The sequence below is a fragment of the Tachypleus tridentatus genome, chromosome 1 (assembly GCF_004210375.1).
Source record: "Tachypleus tridentatus isolate NWPU-2018 chromosome 1, ASM421037v1, whole genome shotgun sequence".
Taxonomy (NCBI): domain Eukaryota; kingdom Metazoa; phylum Arthropoda; class Merostomata; order Xiphosura; family Limulidae; genus Tachypleus; species Tachypleus tridentatus.
In genome coordinates, this window is record NC_134825.1 from 46,235,455 (window position 1) to 46,251,486 (window position 16,032).

General features: G+C 33.8%; 1 protein-coding gene across 19 annotated transcripts in view; it reads left to right on the forward strand.

Moving 5' to 3' along the window:
- The window catches only part of LOC143247466 (uncharacterized), a 73,086-nt gene that overhangs the window by 11,498 nt on the left and 45,556 nt on the right, over positions 1-16,032 (forward strand). For 5 of the 19 annotated variants that reach the window (XR_013026585.1, XR_013026590.1, XR_013026586.1 and 2 more), the window contains exons 5-6: positions 280-375; positions 4,667-4,729. Coding sequence is in view for 9 of the 19 variants with exons in the window: in XM_076495679.1 (XP_076351794.1) it covers positions 6,490-7,044 (555 nt within the window). In the remaining 10 variants the exon portion in view is untranslated. Of the gene's footprint in view, positions 1-279; positions 376-4,601; positions 12,838-16,032 lie in introns of those variants that run through there. The other 14 variants (XR_013026598.1, XR_013026596.1, XR_013026593.1 and 11 more) reach the window with 7 other exon arrangements.

Genomic DNA, 16,032 nt, shown 5'->3' on the forward strand with positions numbered 1-16,032 from the left:
ATAGTTCTTGTACACTTTGAGCAGTAAGTTACTAATCTCTTAAGTGCTACACAAATATTTTAATTAACAGCAACATTTGCTGTTGTTGGTTATGAAAGTATTGTAATCCAAGGTTATAAGACTCAGTTTATTGTTCACAGTGGTTAACAATGCTATTTTTAGTTCTTGTAATCTTCTATTAACTTAAAGAAACTGCTTGTGAGTTATGTAAAGTTTATGGCGTAATGTGAGATACAAACAATTTTTTCATTCTTCTAAATATTAATGAATGCATTACAGGCCAAGATGACTGTGAAAATGGCTCTATCAGTACTCTTGGAAGTTGTCATTGTACTTGTCCTGAAGGTTACAAGATATTGGAAAACAGATGTATAGGTCAGTTTCTAGCTAACACACCTTTGATCTGTAAAGAGAAATAGTCCCACATTTTCACAGAGCTTACTTGTCTTTCTAGGGTGTGGGAAAATTTGTGTATTCATCTGTTTAACATATAATTATATATTGAGTCTTCTCTCATAATGAGTATAATAGTTACATATCACACTAATAAACATAATAATCAGAGTCTGTTTCTTTATCCAACTGGAGTAATAGTTTTATTTACTCCAAATAATAAAAAAATATTTATATCATTAAGTATAGCCATTCTTAATAGTAGGGATCTAATGAAACAAAATGGTGGCCATAAAAATCACCTATTTAAAACCAACTTTAAAGTATCTGAATACTATGTAGGACTATGTCGTGAACAACTTTTAATATATTCAAAATATAAAAAAAAGACTATAGGATGGGTCAAATGAATAGAAAGAAGGAAAGGACAGATATAAAAGATCACAGGAGGCTATTAAAAATAATATTTTGTCTTACTTCAATCAGGAAGAACACCTAAGATCAGTCATAAGTCATGGAATTTTTGTTGCACATTGAACAATGATGCTGCTCATTACACAGATCAACAGCATGGAAATGCCATTGGATCATCTTGTTCATTTGTTGGGTGTCCACCTCTGGGTTCTGTACTACAGTCAAAATAACTGATGACAAACTGTACAAGTATTGTGGACAAACACTGCATGTGATTAAATCAGCACTTGAGGAATAGAAACTGAATTACAAAAGTATATTTTGGGTGCAACTTGATAAAGAGCAAAGTAATGTGTTGTATGTCCAGCTCTGGCCATTGTACAGTAGTGAAAACCATTGATAACAAATTATATAAGCATGTGCACAGATACAACTTGTATCTAATTACAATCAGAACTTGAGAGATAGCAACTGAATTACTGAAATACAGCTGCATAGTCTGCTGTGCATATGTTTATGTAGTGAATGAAACTTTCACCATTTCAGTGTATTTTCATCTAAGTAAGTAAATAAATAACTTTCCCAGAAAAGTGTATAGAAAGAATGATGAATCTAATCACTCTAATTCTTTCACAAAATTTCTCTGGCTGGGATTGCAGTGATTCCTTTCAGAAAGGATGCTAGTATATCTATAGTTATAAAAGGGTGTGTCTGTAAGTCTGTGTGTGACTGCCATAACTCCAAGAGGACAAATTCTAAAAATCTGAAATTCTGCAAATATTACAAAGTGAATCCTGAGGATGTACCTCTTATTATTACTAATTCATGTGTGTATCTTATTGTGAGGTAAGCAAGCAAAAACTTGTACAGAAAATAATATATGTGACTGTCATAGCTCCAGAACAGTAGAACTTTTTAACCTGAAATTTTACACTCATACAAAATGTACCCTGAGAGTGTACACTTGGACATTATTATGTATCTTAGACACAGGCAGGCAAGCATACACATCACTGTAATGAGGCAAGCTAGCAATAAAACCACATAAAAAAAGTGGTTCCTTATATTACAAATGTAATTCACAGACAGACACACACATGCAGGTCTGTGTCTGTGTGACAACTATAGGTCCAAGAAGAAAGAACCTAGAAACCTGAAATTTTGCTCTATACCAAGAGGACCCTGAGTGTTATCACATGGGTGTTATTACTTATATATGTGCACATCTTTATGTGTGAAAAACATAGAAAAGAAATGTGTATGTGCATGCATGTGCATCTTTTTAATGAGGCAATCTAGTGAAAAAACATAGCAAAGAATTGGTTCCTTATATAACATCTTCCAACATATAGAAAAGTCAGTGTGTTTTGGTAACAATGTGTTCCAGCAATGGCTTTTATATAATTTTACTTAGCAATAAAAATATAACATAATATTGTTGTTAAGAGACTATGTGCTGAAAGTACAAAATGAAATGTAAAAACCACAAAACTGAAGAAATAGTTGTTGTTTTCTAATTTAGAGGCTCCATTAATTAAAGAGGTTTGTTTTATATTGTTTGTTTTTATCATTTAATTATTATTATTTTACTATTTTATTATTATTTAAATTTAAAATTGGAGGATGGTTACCTTTATAAACAGACTATACCCTGTAATGGAGCAACAAAAGTATATAGGTTATACTTTCATGCTGAAATGGGTTGTTCATAATACACACACACATTGACATAGTCATTTGGAATAAATCAACCTAATAACCCGAGCAAAGTCAGGTACTTTCTCTAATGTAAATGTATATAAAGTTTAAATTGATGATGTGCTACTTTGATTATATAATTAGACTACAGAGTAGGTTGGTAGAGATCATGGTGAGTAATAAAACCAAACTGGATATATGCACACCTCATGCTTGGTATTGTTGGTGCACAAAAATATAGCTAAGAAAAAGGAAACCAACAAGTACAATAAAATATTTTAAGGTTTGTAAAGACTAGCATAGATTATATACATAATGTAGCTATCTGTTATCATATAGAAAGTTTTAATGCTCCAAAAAAGTATTGAAACAAGAAAGTCAAAACTACAAAAACTGATTTACATCAAATTTTAAAACTGTGACACTGTTTAGGCTTAGATTAACATAATTACAGATTTTGCTATAAAAGAGATGAAATTTGATAAAACAGGTACTTAAGGAAGTAAACTATAAATACAATCATCTAAATGAATTTTCCTTTTTCTCATAAGCTATCAGTTGTTAATTTTTTCCTAACCACACTAATAGGATAATCATTGATCTTCACCTATGCATTTCCTAGAAATAAAATAGTGTACTTCCTTATCTAGCTCTTCAAACTGTAACTAATTTTTGCTATAGTCAATAATGCTTTTATAATCCCTACTTATTAAGATTTATGATGAGCTGATGTCCAATACAAGTAAAGATTGATATAAATTTCCTTTCTAAATGCCTTTGTTTCAAAAGGATTATTAACCACATTAAAAATTAAGTTGGAAAAAGATAACTTACCCTTACTCTGATAAAATTATATTAGGGTGTAAAAAAAAAAAGGATACAGAACATTGTAGTGAAAATAACATTTTAAAAATTAAATATGTAAAAATGGTCATTATCAAAAAAGGTCGAAACGTTGTTCGCTCCTGTACATAAAAAATTTTCTCAACCCAAACCAGCCATTTTTACATATACATTTTTCTCTACAAGTGGGTTTTCTCGTCATCACTGATTCTTAAAATTACTTGTCAAGAATCTAATATTGATATTCACAAAATAAAAGAAGCTATTTTAATTAAGAAATACACACTTATAATAAAGTGCAAGAAGGTGGTTTATACTTTTATAAACTCAAAGTTATGTTTGTGACACCACCAACTGGTTTATTTGATTCTTGAATCAAATTCTTGAATGGCATTAAAGTATGAAAAAAATGCAGTACCTGTGGGTATGAAAGTCATTGTCCAAAATCATATTCAAGCAGTTTTGAATGAGACACTGTAATATATACATTGTCCTTCTCATGGTGTAAGTGACTTTTTAAACACTGAACCTGTTTAGTAAAGTACAAGAAAAGTATTTTTATAGGCACGTATATTCCTTGCATTCGTAACATTTATGTTGCTACTAAGTGTTCAAAATAAAATAAAAACATCTTTCCTAAGTAAACATCTTAAGTTGCAATAGTACATCTGTGTAACTTTTACATCTTGCTTTACAGTAGTACATCTGTGTAAATTTTACATCTTACTTTACAGGAGACATGTGTAAATCTTACATCTTGCTTTACAGCAGTACATCTGTGTAAATCTTACTTTACACTAGTATATCTATGTAAACCTTACATCTTACTTTACAGTATTACATATGTGTAAATCTTACATCTTGCTTTACGTTAGTACATCTGTGTAAATCTTACTTTACAATTGAAATTATTTTACAGTATTTTACAGTATTCTTCTCGTAAGTAAATCACATAGTTGACTCTTCACCTTTGTATATAAATACTCACCTTGGTTTGTTTTATGATGTTCTCTAGATATTAATGAATGGCTGGAACAATGTTTGTTTCATGGTGTTATCCAGATATTAATAAATGTGTAGATCTAGGATCATTTTTATGGTATTATCTAGATATTTATAAATGTGTAGATCTCGATTTGTTTTATAGTATTATTCAGATATTAATGAATGCGTATACTAATTTGTTTTGTGGTGTTATCCAGATATTATTGTTATGTGTGGATCTAGGTTTGTGAATCAATTTGTTTTATCAGATATTAATGAGTGTGTGAAACAGCCTTGTTTATGCTCTCCTATGGAATCTGTTGAAACATTCCAGGAAGTTTCAAATGTATTTACCCACGAGTCTCCATTACTGATCCATTAGAAGCAATGTATATTGGTAAGTATTTGTTTAAGCTGTTTTTATTACCCTCCCTTGAAATACTAGTTTGTGTTTGGATGCTGTTTGGTGTTTGTTAAAGGATACTAATTAGTGGTGGACTGTTTGTTTCACACAAATCCACTACTTAGTTCATTACTTATTAGTTTACTTGATAAGTAACAGCTTTAGGTCAAATCATTTAAGGAAATAGTAGATTATTTAAATATATTATGCTCTTATGATTTTTAAAATAACTTAAAGCTTTATTATGTGATTTGTGTGTTGTAAATTGTGCATTCAATAACATGCACGTTTTTAACAGATTATTAAATATAGGTTTGTAATATTTGTCATGTATTTATATAGAGCTACTCAGAGCATAATTAATATTTTTTCTTACAAGAAACTAAGCATAAAACCTTTCAGACATATACTACTGATTTACAAATATAAAATTTACTAAAGATCATGAAGTTTGCTTATTAGTTACACTGAACACAATTTGAATTTTACTGTAACACATGCCTTAGTCATTTTTCTGTGAAAATGCCAAAAATAAAGGTTACAAACTATTTTATCTTACAAAAGAAGTTTTTTATCACAATATGAACTTTTAAATGCTTTTTGGAAAACATCAGTATTTTGGCATTAGTTCATTACGGAGAATGTTATCATATGAGTTTAAGGAGTAATTAGTTGTAGTTTCTTTCACTAGATGATTGTAAAAAGACAACACCTGGCAACCCATGAAGGGAAGGAGAGGAACCTGGTGGTTCCATAACACACCACTTTTTGGTCTTGAATTCCTCTAGATGGGCAGCCTTGGGGTGGGCCCCCCTTGGGTCAATCAGCTGGTCCACTTGGGCTAGGGTCAACCAAGTATCAGTGTTGGAAGTTCTCAACAGGTGTTGTAGACATTGTATCTGATGCTGGGAAGGATTCCAAGATTCCTTCAAACTACCATCCAATTGCCTTAATGAGCTGTCTCTGTAAGACTTTACAGAGGATTATTAATGCTTGTCTTATATGGTTCCTCGAATCAAACAATCTCCTCTCGTTTACCCAGTGTGGGTTCCAATGACAGCACTCCACTGTGGACCACCAGATTCTACTGGAAACGTCAATCACAGAAGCCTTTCTCAAGCAACAACATCTTTGACCTTGAGAAGGCTCATGATATTATGCAGAGGTGTGGTATTTTGCAACCTCTACTTATATGGTTTGCATGAACATTTGCCATATTTATCAAAACAATTTTAATGGGCAGGCAATTCCAAGTTAGTGTGAATTCAACACTTTTCTGTTTTTTCCTACAGGAACTTGGAGTGCTCAGGATTGTGTCTTGAGTATCACACTTTTCAGTATAAAGATTAATGCCATCACTTGGCAACTCCCTCTTACTGTCTTAATGGACTCTATGTCACACAACTTTTGCATCTCATGTCAGTCGTCGAATGTGATGTTTATTGAGTGGCAGCTGTAGACTGCCCTCAATCGTTTACTGAAGTGGACCACAGCAAATGGATTTAACTTATCTCGTTTTAAAACCATTTGCATGTACTTTTGCTGCCAATGGAGTATTCACCCCAATCCTGAACTCCATGTCGGTGAAGTTGCACTTTCTGTGGTTCCTGAAGCAAAATTCTAGGGGCTTATCTTGGACCTTAAGGTGACCTTTATATCAAACATCAAGAAGTTACAAGTCAAGTAAGTGTACAAGGGCACTGAACATCCTCCATGCCCTCTCTTCTATCTCCTGAGGAGCAGATCAATGTTTTATGCTCAAGATATACTGTGCTCTCATTCGGTCAAAACTGGACTATGGGTCTCTAGTGTATGGCTCTGCCAGGAATTTGACCTTGAAGATGCTGGACCTTGTTCATCATCAGTTGCTTCAGTTCTGCATGGAGACTTACCACTCCGTCCAGAGTTTGTACACAGAGTCTCTGTCATTTGCAAATGTCTTTACTGTATGCTTCAAAATTTCTATCATCACCAGAGCATCCCACCTGGGGTTGTATTTCCTTTCCTCACTGGGCCTTGCTTTTTCAGACAGACGATCTGCCATTGTTCCTTTTTGCCTTCGTATCCAGGTGCAGTTGGATCAATTGGGCTTGTCCTTGGATAACATTGCTGTATTCACTAGTCAGCCCATCCCATCATGGCTTATTACCGTTCCAAAGGGTGACTTTACTTTGAGTCATCCGAAAAAAGCAGGTACTCCCGAGTGGGGAAGTACTGTCTCTTATTTGCCGAACATCTTTCGAACTATCCTTCCATTCCAATTTATACGAATGGTTCACAATCTGGTGACTGTGTGGCCTCTGCCATGATTTATTGTGATTCGGTGGTTGTGCACAAAATCCCTCTACAGTTTCTGTGTTCACTGCAGAACTCTACATTATTTCTCTTGCCCTAGATCACATAGAAGCTATAAAGTACACGAACTGCACTATTTATACCGATTCACTTAGCTTTCTGTTAGTCCTGGTATCTCTTCACATCAGTTCTCACTCTCTTCTCCCCGATATTCAAAATCGACTGGCCTATTTCTCTTTAACATTTACTATCTAGTTCTTTTGGATACCAGGCCACGTTGATATTCTCGGGAACGAGCTCGCTGACACCGCAGCTAAGTCTGCCTGCTATGGTGCTATCACTGCTGTGCCTGTTACATACATGGACTATGGTCCTGTATTCAAGGCTCGGTTCCCTGCCAGTTGGCAGTCGATTTGGAGTGAGCTATGTGAAAACAAGCTTTTCCAGATAAAACACACTATTGGAATTTGGCCATATTGTTTCTGTAAGGATTGGAAAGAGAAAGTTGTCCTAACTATACTGTGCATTCAGTGATGTTGAGAAAACCCACTTGTAGAGAAAAATGTATAGAGGAAGGTCGAAACGTTGTTCGCTCCTTTACGTAAAAATTTTTCTCAACCCAAACGAGTCGTTTTTACATATATACTATGCATTGATCACAGTTTTTTAACTCATCATTTTCTTTTATCTGGAACTGATGCATTAACGTGTTGTCTGTGGGACAATGAGGTCACAGTAGTCCACATTTTACTGTCATGCCGTCGTTACGACTCTGAACGATGGCTCCATTTTAGGCATGTTTTGTTCCAGTGTTTACCCCTGACATTGGACAGTGTCATTGGTGATGGTGACACTGTCTACCTTACAAATGCATTTAGTTTTTTAAGGGCCATTAACCTTTTTAACGCTATTTAAGTTTTTAATTAAAAATTACACCTTTTTTTAAATTTAACATGATTCCTTTTTACGAATTTTAATAATCTCACTTTATTTTTAATATTTTTACCGGTTGTTTGGCGCCGATAGTCTAGTTGCTTTGTGCCAAAAAAACGTCAACCAACCAACCATAAATATAAATGCCGCAAGTTTAAAAAGATTAAAAATTTTATTTTATTCGAAGTGGACTGAAACTCTGATAAAAATGTATCTCAGAACGGCTGGTATGGGTATTAACACTTTTACTGATAAGCAGAGAACAACGTTTCGTTCTTCCTAGGTCATATTCAGGTTAACAAAGAGTTTGCAACTGACCGTTGCCGGGAACATGCCTTAGGAACGAGAGTGTAAACGTGTACGGGATTGTAGGGGCGATGCGGTTGAATATTAGGCTATTAATTAATATAGGTGTAAAGGTGTTCTTTTATATTGGTTTTAGTTGTTTTATAAGTAGGGCTTCTTTAATTTTATATTTGTTTCCCTACTTAGTACCTGGGTGTTTTGTATGGTTATGATGTGTTTATTTGACTTGCAGTGTTTAACAACGTGTGAAGGTGTTTTGTTCTTTGAATCTAGTTTCCATTTTTCTGCTTGTTTCTCTGGTATAGAAGTCGTGGCAGTTGTTGCGTTGTAGTTTATAAATAATGTCGGTGTTTCTTTATCAAGGTTTTTGAATAAATTTAGTATTAGCTAGAATGTTGTGTTTTGTTATAAGTTTTTTCAAAATGTTGGTTATTTTTTCGTTGATGTCGGGATCATGGTATGCAGCAGTGATAGTTTTTCCGACACAAATGAGTTTTTTAATATATAATCACAGAATACTATTTGTAATTTACCTGTAAAGTGAAAGAATCGTAAATACCAGTGATGTCGTTTGTGTTTTAGAAAAAAAACAAAATTTAAAAGTGCGTAAAGTTTTGAAAAAAGTATGAAGGATTGTTTGTTCTTTTTGAATTTCGTACAAAGCTACGCAAGGGCTATCTGAGCTAGCCGTCCCTAATTTAGCAGTGTAAGACTAGAGGGAAGGCAGCTAGTCATCACCACCCATCGCCAACTCTTTTACTTTTTTGACTGTTACATTATAACGCCCCCACGGCTGAAAGTGCGAGCATGTTTGGTGCGACAGGGATTCGAACCTGCGACCCTCAGATTACAAGTCGAACGCCTTAATCCACCTGGCCTTGCCGGTCCTGTATGGAGGAACATGTTCTGTTCAATGTGAATATTTCGTCTGAAATATCTCACAGCCCAATACTGTGTTTGTGACTACCTGATAGCCTCTAAACAGCGCCCCATTATGACGTTTTAATTAGATAATTATGTTGTTATTATTGAGTCATGGCGGCCTAAATCACATTCTATACTTTGTGACGTAATCGTCCATTATGGCTGTGTGTCTGGTAACTAACTATTTTCGGATTGGTACTGCTAGAAACTGTACTTCGATACACGTGCTGGATAGATAGAACACAGGTGGCCCATTGTGTAGGTTTATGCTTAATTCGAAACAAAGAAATAAACCCTCCAAGCAATCTTGTTTTGACGTCACTATCGACACTGCTTCTGTTTGTTTTTTGTAGTTCTTAAACTTCTGTTTCTAGATTGTAAGTGTGCAATTGTTTATTAATGTCTTGACGTTAGACAGTCTGAAAGTTCTGCTATTTTAAATAATAGTTTTGATAGTAATGTTTGTGTTGATGACGTTAATGTATTCTAGCTACTCTAGAAGAAAGCTGTACATATGATCACGTGTTGTCACAACATCTGTCTATATGCATAATTCTAGTTTGACATATATAGGGTTGGTTAATTTTATGAACTTAAAATGACGTAGACATTTGTATTAATTAATTGGTTAATTAGCATTACGTATCCTTTTTAGCATGAATTAACTATAAACGAATTAGCGTTAAACGCCCTTTTAAAATAATTAAATTAATTAATTATAAATTAATTTGCGTTATTTGACTTTTTAGGGCGAATTAATTATAAATGAAGTTTATTAAAATAAATTTAAATTTATAAAACATGTTAAGCGTCTTTTCGGAACAATTTAATTATCATCATGATCAGATACGTATTGTATGAATCATGGTTTACTAGAAACATTTTCTCTACTTTGTAGCAGGATGATTTGATTATTAATTAATTAATTAGTTAGCGTTCATCGTTCTTTTTAGGGTTAAGCGTCTTTTTAGAGTTGTCTAATTTACAAATTATTTAATGAATTAGTGTTAAGCGTCCTATTTATGACGTTTTAATTTATTAATTATATTCTTGTTGAGATATGTATGAGTCATGACCGCCTGTCATGGCGGCTTAAAACACATTATATACTTTGTGACGTAATCATCCATTATGGCTATCTGTCTGGTAACTAACTATAATTTCAACCTCCACTAGTGACACTTTGTTAAGCCAAAAGATCATGGCTTCCTTGCAACGCCTTCCCTGAAGACACACCATCCGGTATTAATATGTACAAATTAATTGTGTGTAGGTACATACGTACAGAGTAATATATATGTATATATATCTTAATTCAGTTCATTAATTTATACATGAATAACGTCTAATCAATGAAATAGAGAACCCTCTTTTACAAATAACTGAAACATGCTCATATTACAATATGTGTGTCGATTTTGCTTACAAAACGTGATCCAAGAATTTTTTTTTCTGAATGTTACCTGGGATATGATCAACGTTATGTTTCAAGTATTATAATCCAGTTTTAAAAAGCAACAACTAATAACACGCGAAATTAAGTGTAGTAGTATATACCTAAATAGCGATGGTTCGAAAATGTAACTTCTCTCATTTATATACATTCCCACGTACGTTTCATATTCCATTTCACTTACATATATTAAAACCATGACTGCCCTTAGGAGGATGCGAGTCCCTAGTAGCCTCGCCCTGAGGCCAGTCCTAATTAAAACATGTATTACTCAAGAACTGTTTTATTCCATATACGACCCTATGAAAATATTTCTCTTCTCTCTTTCATGTCCTCTTTCATATATTTTACTTATGATATATTGAAATTTAATTAGATTAACAACCCTATGCCCACCACCAGTATCAAAGTAAATAAATTATGGTTCGTAAACCTAACGGAATAGAGGCAAGATTGAATTATAATAGTCATCATTCCTGAGCCCCACAAAACCTTAATCTGTAACTGCCAACTACGAGTTTCAAAACCCGTCTTAAACCCACAGACTTACCGCTTTAGTATGTGGAGAAATATTGTATTTTATCACTAACTTTTATTTCTGACTATAAGATTTCAGAATAGAATTACAGATATGGTGAAAACGAGGCTGCCATTCCACATTACGGGTGTTACTTAAATTATTTGAAGCCATAACTGAATCATGGATACTCTTTCTCTGTACCTCCAATTTTGAGGTATGGTACAGAAATGATAGGGATATTACAGTGTTAGAGTGTGCAGACTTATAACCCTAAAAGCCAAATATCGATACTCGTGGTGGGCGGAGAACAGATAACCTATCGTGTCGCTTTGCACTTAATAACAGTACACTGTCGCCATCTGTAGGTATCTTAATAGCAACTATTTTCTATTTAATCCTATCCTCTGCTTGATAGACGGTTCTGAAGCCCGTATTTCCAGATAGGTAAATTTAAATGTAGATTTCGTTAAGAAACTATTAGAAAAAAAGTTTATTAATGACAAAAACATGCATCTACCTTTCATAGTTTTTAAACAGGTGAATTTTACCATTTCTTTGTAAACATTCAATTGAAATACTATTTTACAAAATAGATATTTAACTTATACGCTATTTTAATGTAGTTGCCACTAATATGATTTTATAGAAACATTTACATGTAAAAACGGCTGGTTTGGGTTGAGAAAATTTTTATGTAGAGGAGCAAACAACCTTTCGACCTTCTTCAGTCATCGTCAGGTACACAAAGAGAAAAAGAGGTAACTGACCGATAGCTGACCACATGTGTGAAGGGGATTGTGTAACTGAGTGTAGGAATGTAGGGGGCATGCTTAGATGTTGGATTATGTTTATTAACATAGGTATAAATTTTCTCAACCCAAACCAGCCTTTTTTTACATATATATTTTTCTCTACAAGTGGGTTTTCTCGTCATCACTGATTATGATTTTACAGGTTTTTGTTTAACTTCTCTTCCTTGAAATCTCACTCAAAACTAGCTAATACAATCAAAAGTAGTATCACATTAAACGTGGTTCCCTTGAGTTAAATAACTTGTAAGTTTTTCAGTAGGTGTGGTGATCTTTGCTGTTAAATGTGAAAACCCCAGAATACAAGCACGTAAAGAGTGTATTATTTTTCCAGTATGTTGTGACAGAGGTGACATAAGATTACTGTGCATTACGGTTACAACAGTTTTTGTAATACAATTTCAGTTGGTGTGGTGAGTTACTACAAAACTTTCTAATTATGAATAGTATATTTATTTTATATGTTTAAGATTTGTTGTTCTGTTTTTAAGTAATATACTCTCTTCATTAAATTTTATTAATGTATTTAAGTGTTAGAAAGCCAGACTAATATTTATAAATTAAATACAGCTTGTTTATATTCGTCATTCATTTCCTTTTGAATCTTTCTAATATTTTCATTTCAATATTTAATATATATATACATATATATATATATATATATATAGGTGTGAATACGAGCTTAGTTTCTTTATAGCTGTATGAATACCAACTTTGTTTATAGCTATATTAGCACCAGCTTAGTTTGTGTACAGTTTCTTTATCAAACATTTATTTATTATCAGGGATTAACTTGTTTATAACTATCTTTGTAAATATGATGCAACTCATTCACTTGGCAAATAAAGATTTAAAATATGAATTCACAATTATGATGTTGAATGGTGTAAAACAGCAATATTGAGATATTTCAAGGTAGAAACGTTTGTCAGTACAGTAAAACGTGATACGGCGGTTCTTCAAAAGCTGAGAAACTGTCAACACGTTCATGCAAACCTCTTCAGTCGCTACGGGAATTTTTTCTGAGGAAAAATCATCAAACTTTTAGAGTTTTGTATGTTCCAACCATTCCTTGTTCATACTTATTAATGAAAACAAAGTAGTTGTTTTCTAACTAAAATATGCTGTTCATTGAAACCTGTATGAATTCTCCTTTAGAAACAGTAATATGAATCTAGTTACAGTAAGTATTATTATAACAGTATTTGTATCAGTTATATCACGTGACTGAGAGAAGATAATTGGTCATATACGTGCAGATTTGTTTTTAATTTCGCACTAAGCTACATGTGGGGTATCTGCACTAGCCGACCCTAATTAATTGAGCAGTGGAAAGACTAGAGGAAAGGAGGCTAGTCATTACCATCCACCTCTAACACTTGGGCTACTCTTTTACTAAAGAATAGTGGAATTGACCATAGCATTATAACGTCCCCACGGCTGAAGAGGCAAACATGTTTGGTGAGACGGGGATTTGAACCCGTAATTCTCAGATTACAAGTCGATCGCCCTAACGACATGGCCACTCGTGAAGAAAAAAGTTCTCGTTAACATTCTAATAATCTTAGGTAAAGTACAAAACAATACACAGGTTACTGTTGATATTAATGGTTGATGATAGCTTTTTGCTGTTCTTAACAAATCAACTTTACAATTTTATACGACCCCGAGTGACACAGCGTTATTTCTACGGACTCGCATCGCTAAAAACCGGGTTTTGATATCCGTGGTAGACAGAGCACAGATTAATAGCCTATTGTGTAGCTTTGTGCTTAATTCTAAACGAACAAACAAACGATTTTATATCAAATTTTCGACTTGCTTTTTCCCAAGAAGTGCAAGAATTTTATACAAAAGTAGCACAGCAAACTGGCATAACGTTGCACTTACGTGCAATGAGTACTCAAAATAATTGTGCTCACTAAACTCATGATATACCACAGAACAAAACAATGAAACCCTGTTGTACTAACGAATTTCAACAATACGAAGTAAGCCTGGTATAACGTCAGTGTTAAAAGGTGGACATACCTTGATAAATGTAAAATAAAAGTAAAATCATAGATCGAGTTTCTTCGTCGCTCACACACAAAGTTTATGTGCAACGTTTCGGCTCCATGATTACATGAGGCTCAGTACAAAGTGTAAAAACGTTCTTACAATTTTGAACTTTGCGCAAAGCAACATGAGGGCTATCTGCGCCAGCCGTCCCTAATTTAGCAGTGTAAGATTAGATAAGGCAGCGAGTAATCACCACCCACCGCCAACTCTTGGGCTACTCTTTTACCAACGAATAGTGGGATCGACCGTCACATTATAACACCCCCACAGCTGAAAGGTCGAGCATGTTTTGTGCGACAGGGATTCGAACCCGTGACCGTCGGATTACGAGTCAAATTCCTTAACCATCTGGCCATGCCGGGCCTAAACATGTAGCTAAAAAAATTAAAGAAAACAAATAGGCATCATAATCATTTGTATATACCATAATATTACAATCCAATAACAGAAAATTAACAACTAAGAGGAAGACGTCTATATCCAAAATATGTTTGTTATAACTTGTTTCATTCACTAAAAGCAACAACACTAACAGTCATAAACCTTCACTGCCAGAGGTTAGTCTGAGAGCTTCTGATGCTAATGGAGTACATACTTGCAGTGAGAAAAGCGTGAATAACCCATTATGTAGATTTATGTTTAACAACAAACAAAAGATATTAATGGTACAAATTTCAAATATATTACTTTTTTCTTCTGCAGACGAACACATATAATTTTTACCCGACTTATTATTTTTAATTTCCTTTGAACATGATTTAATTCTGTTGTTTTCACTTGTCCTCTGAAAGTGTCAGTTTTAGAAAAGTTAATTTTTGTGTTTACTTTCTGTACATTGATCATGTTTCATTTGATAGTTAGGGTTCTTATTCTTTCATTGATGACAATAATGAATCTGAGCGATGTTGTGGTCTATGCAGTCCTCTGACCTCTCTAATAACGGGCCCGACAAGGCCAAGTAGTTAAGGCACTCGACTCATAATCCGAGGGTCGCGGATTCGAATCCTCATGGCACAAAACATGCTCGCCCTTTTAGCCGTAGTGGCGTCATATAGTGACGGTCAATCCCACTATTCGTTGATAAAAGAGTAGCTCAGGAGTTGTCGGTTGGTGGTTATAACTAGCTGCCTTCCCTCTAGTCTTACACTGCTAAGTTAGGGACAGCTATCGCAGATAACCCTTGTGTAGATTTGCGCGAAATTCAAAACCAAAAACTACATGTTTATATAGAGGGCATAAAGTCTCTAAAAATCTAAGCATTTCGAAGTTGTAAAATTTATCTGTTCTGTTAAAGCAGCTGATTTCCATACCATGTTTAACAAAACAGTGGCGGAAATAAAAAGATATATAAACAAAGTATCGATAACATATTCCATGTAAGGGATACATAAAATCAGAAGACCAATAGTTTCGCACCGACAGAATAATAACTGAATTCTTAAACACTCTTGATTTAATGCATTAATTTCAAAATGTAAATACAAATGAAAGAAAGAACTAATACAACTGTACGAGCTGTTAAAGTAAAGATAAAATAGACAAAGTCTCATTAATGCTCTATCTTTGCTTTATTCTGGTTTTCAGAGGGATTTAAGCTTCAGTCTATCAAACTATTGTTTGTTTAGTATACTCAAGTGTTATTTCTGATACCAAAACCCGAAAAACAGTTTTAATTATTGACACATTTTTAATTAACCAAGTGATCCAACCATTCACCAATTTTCTTGTTTCGCATTTGTTAGTAACATAGTTACATTAACAATACTAACAAAGGAATTGTGCACATATCTCTTTATTTAAATAAACATTGGTAATAATTCAAATAAACTGGTAATCTGTTTACTTAATGGTAATAATTTCTTTCATGCTAACACCATGGAATTTAGATTAACAGTTTCTTCTCATGCAGTCAGTACAGCCGTACCAAGCATAATTATTTATGCTAATTGCTTAAGCTACTAGAACGTGACACTATGCTGTTCTTTGATTAGAATAA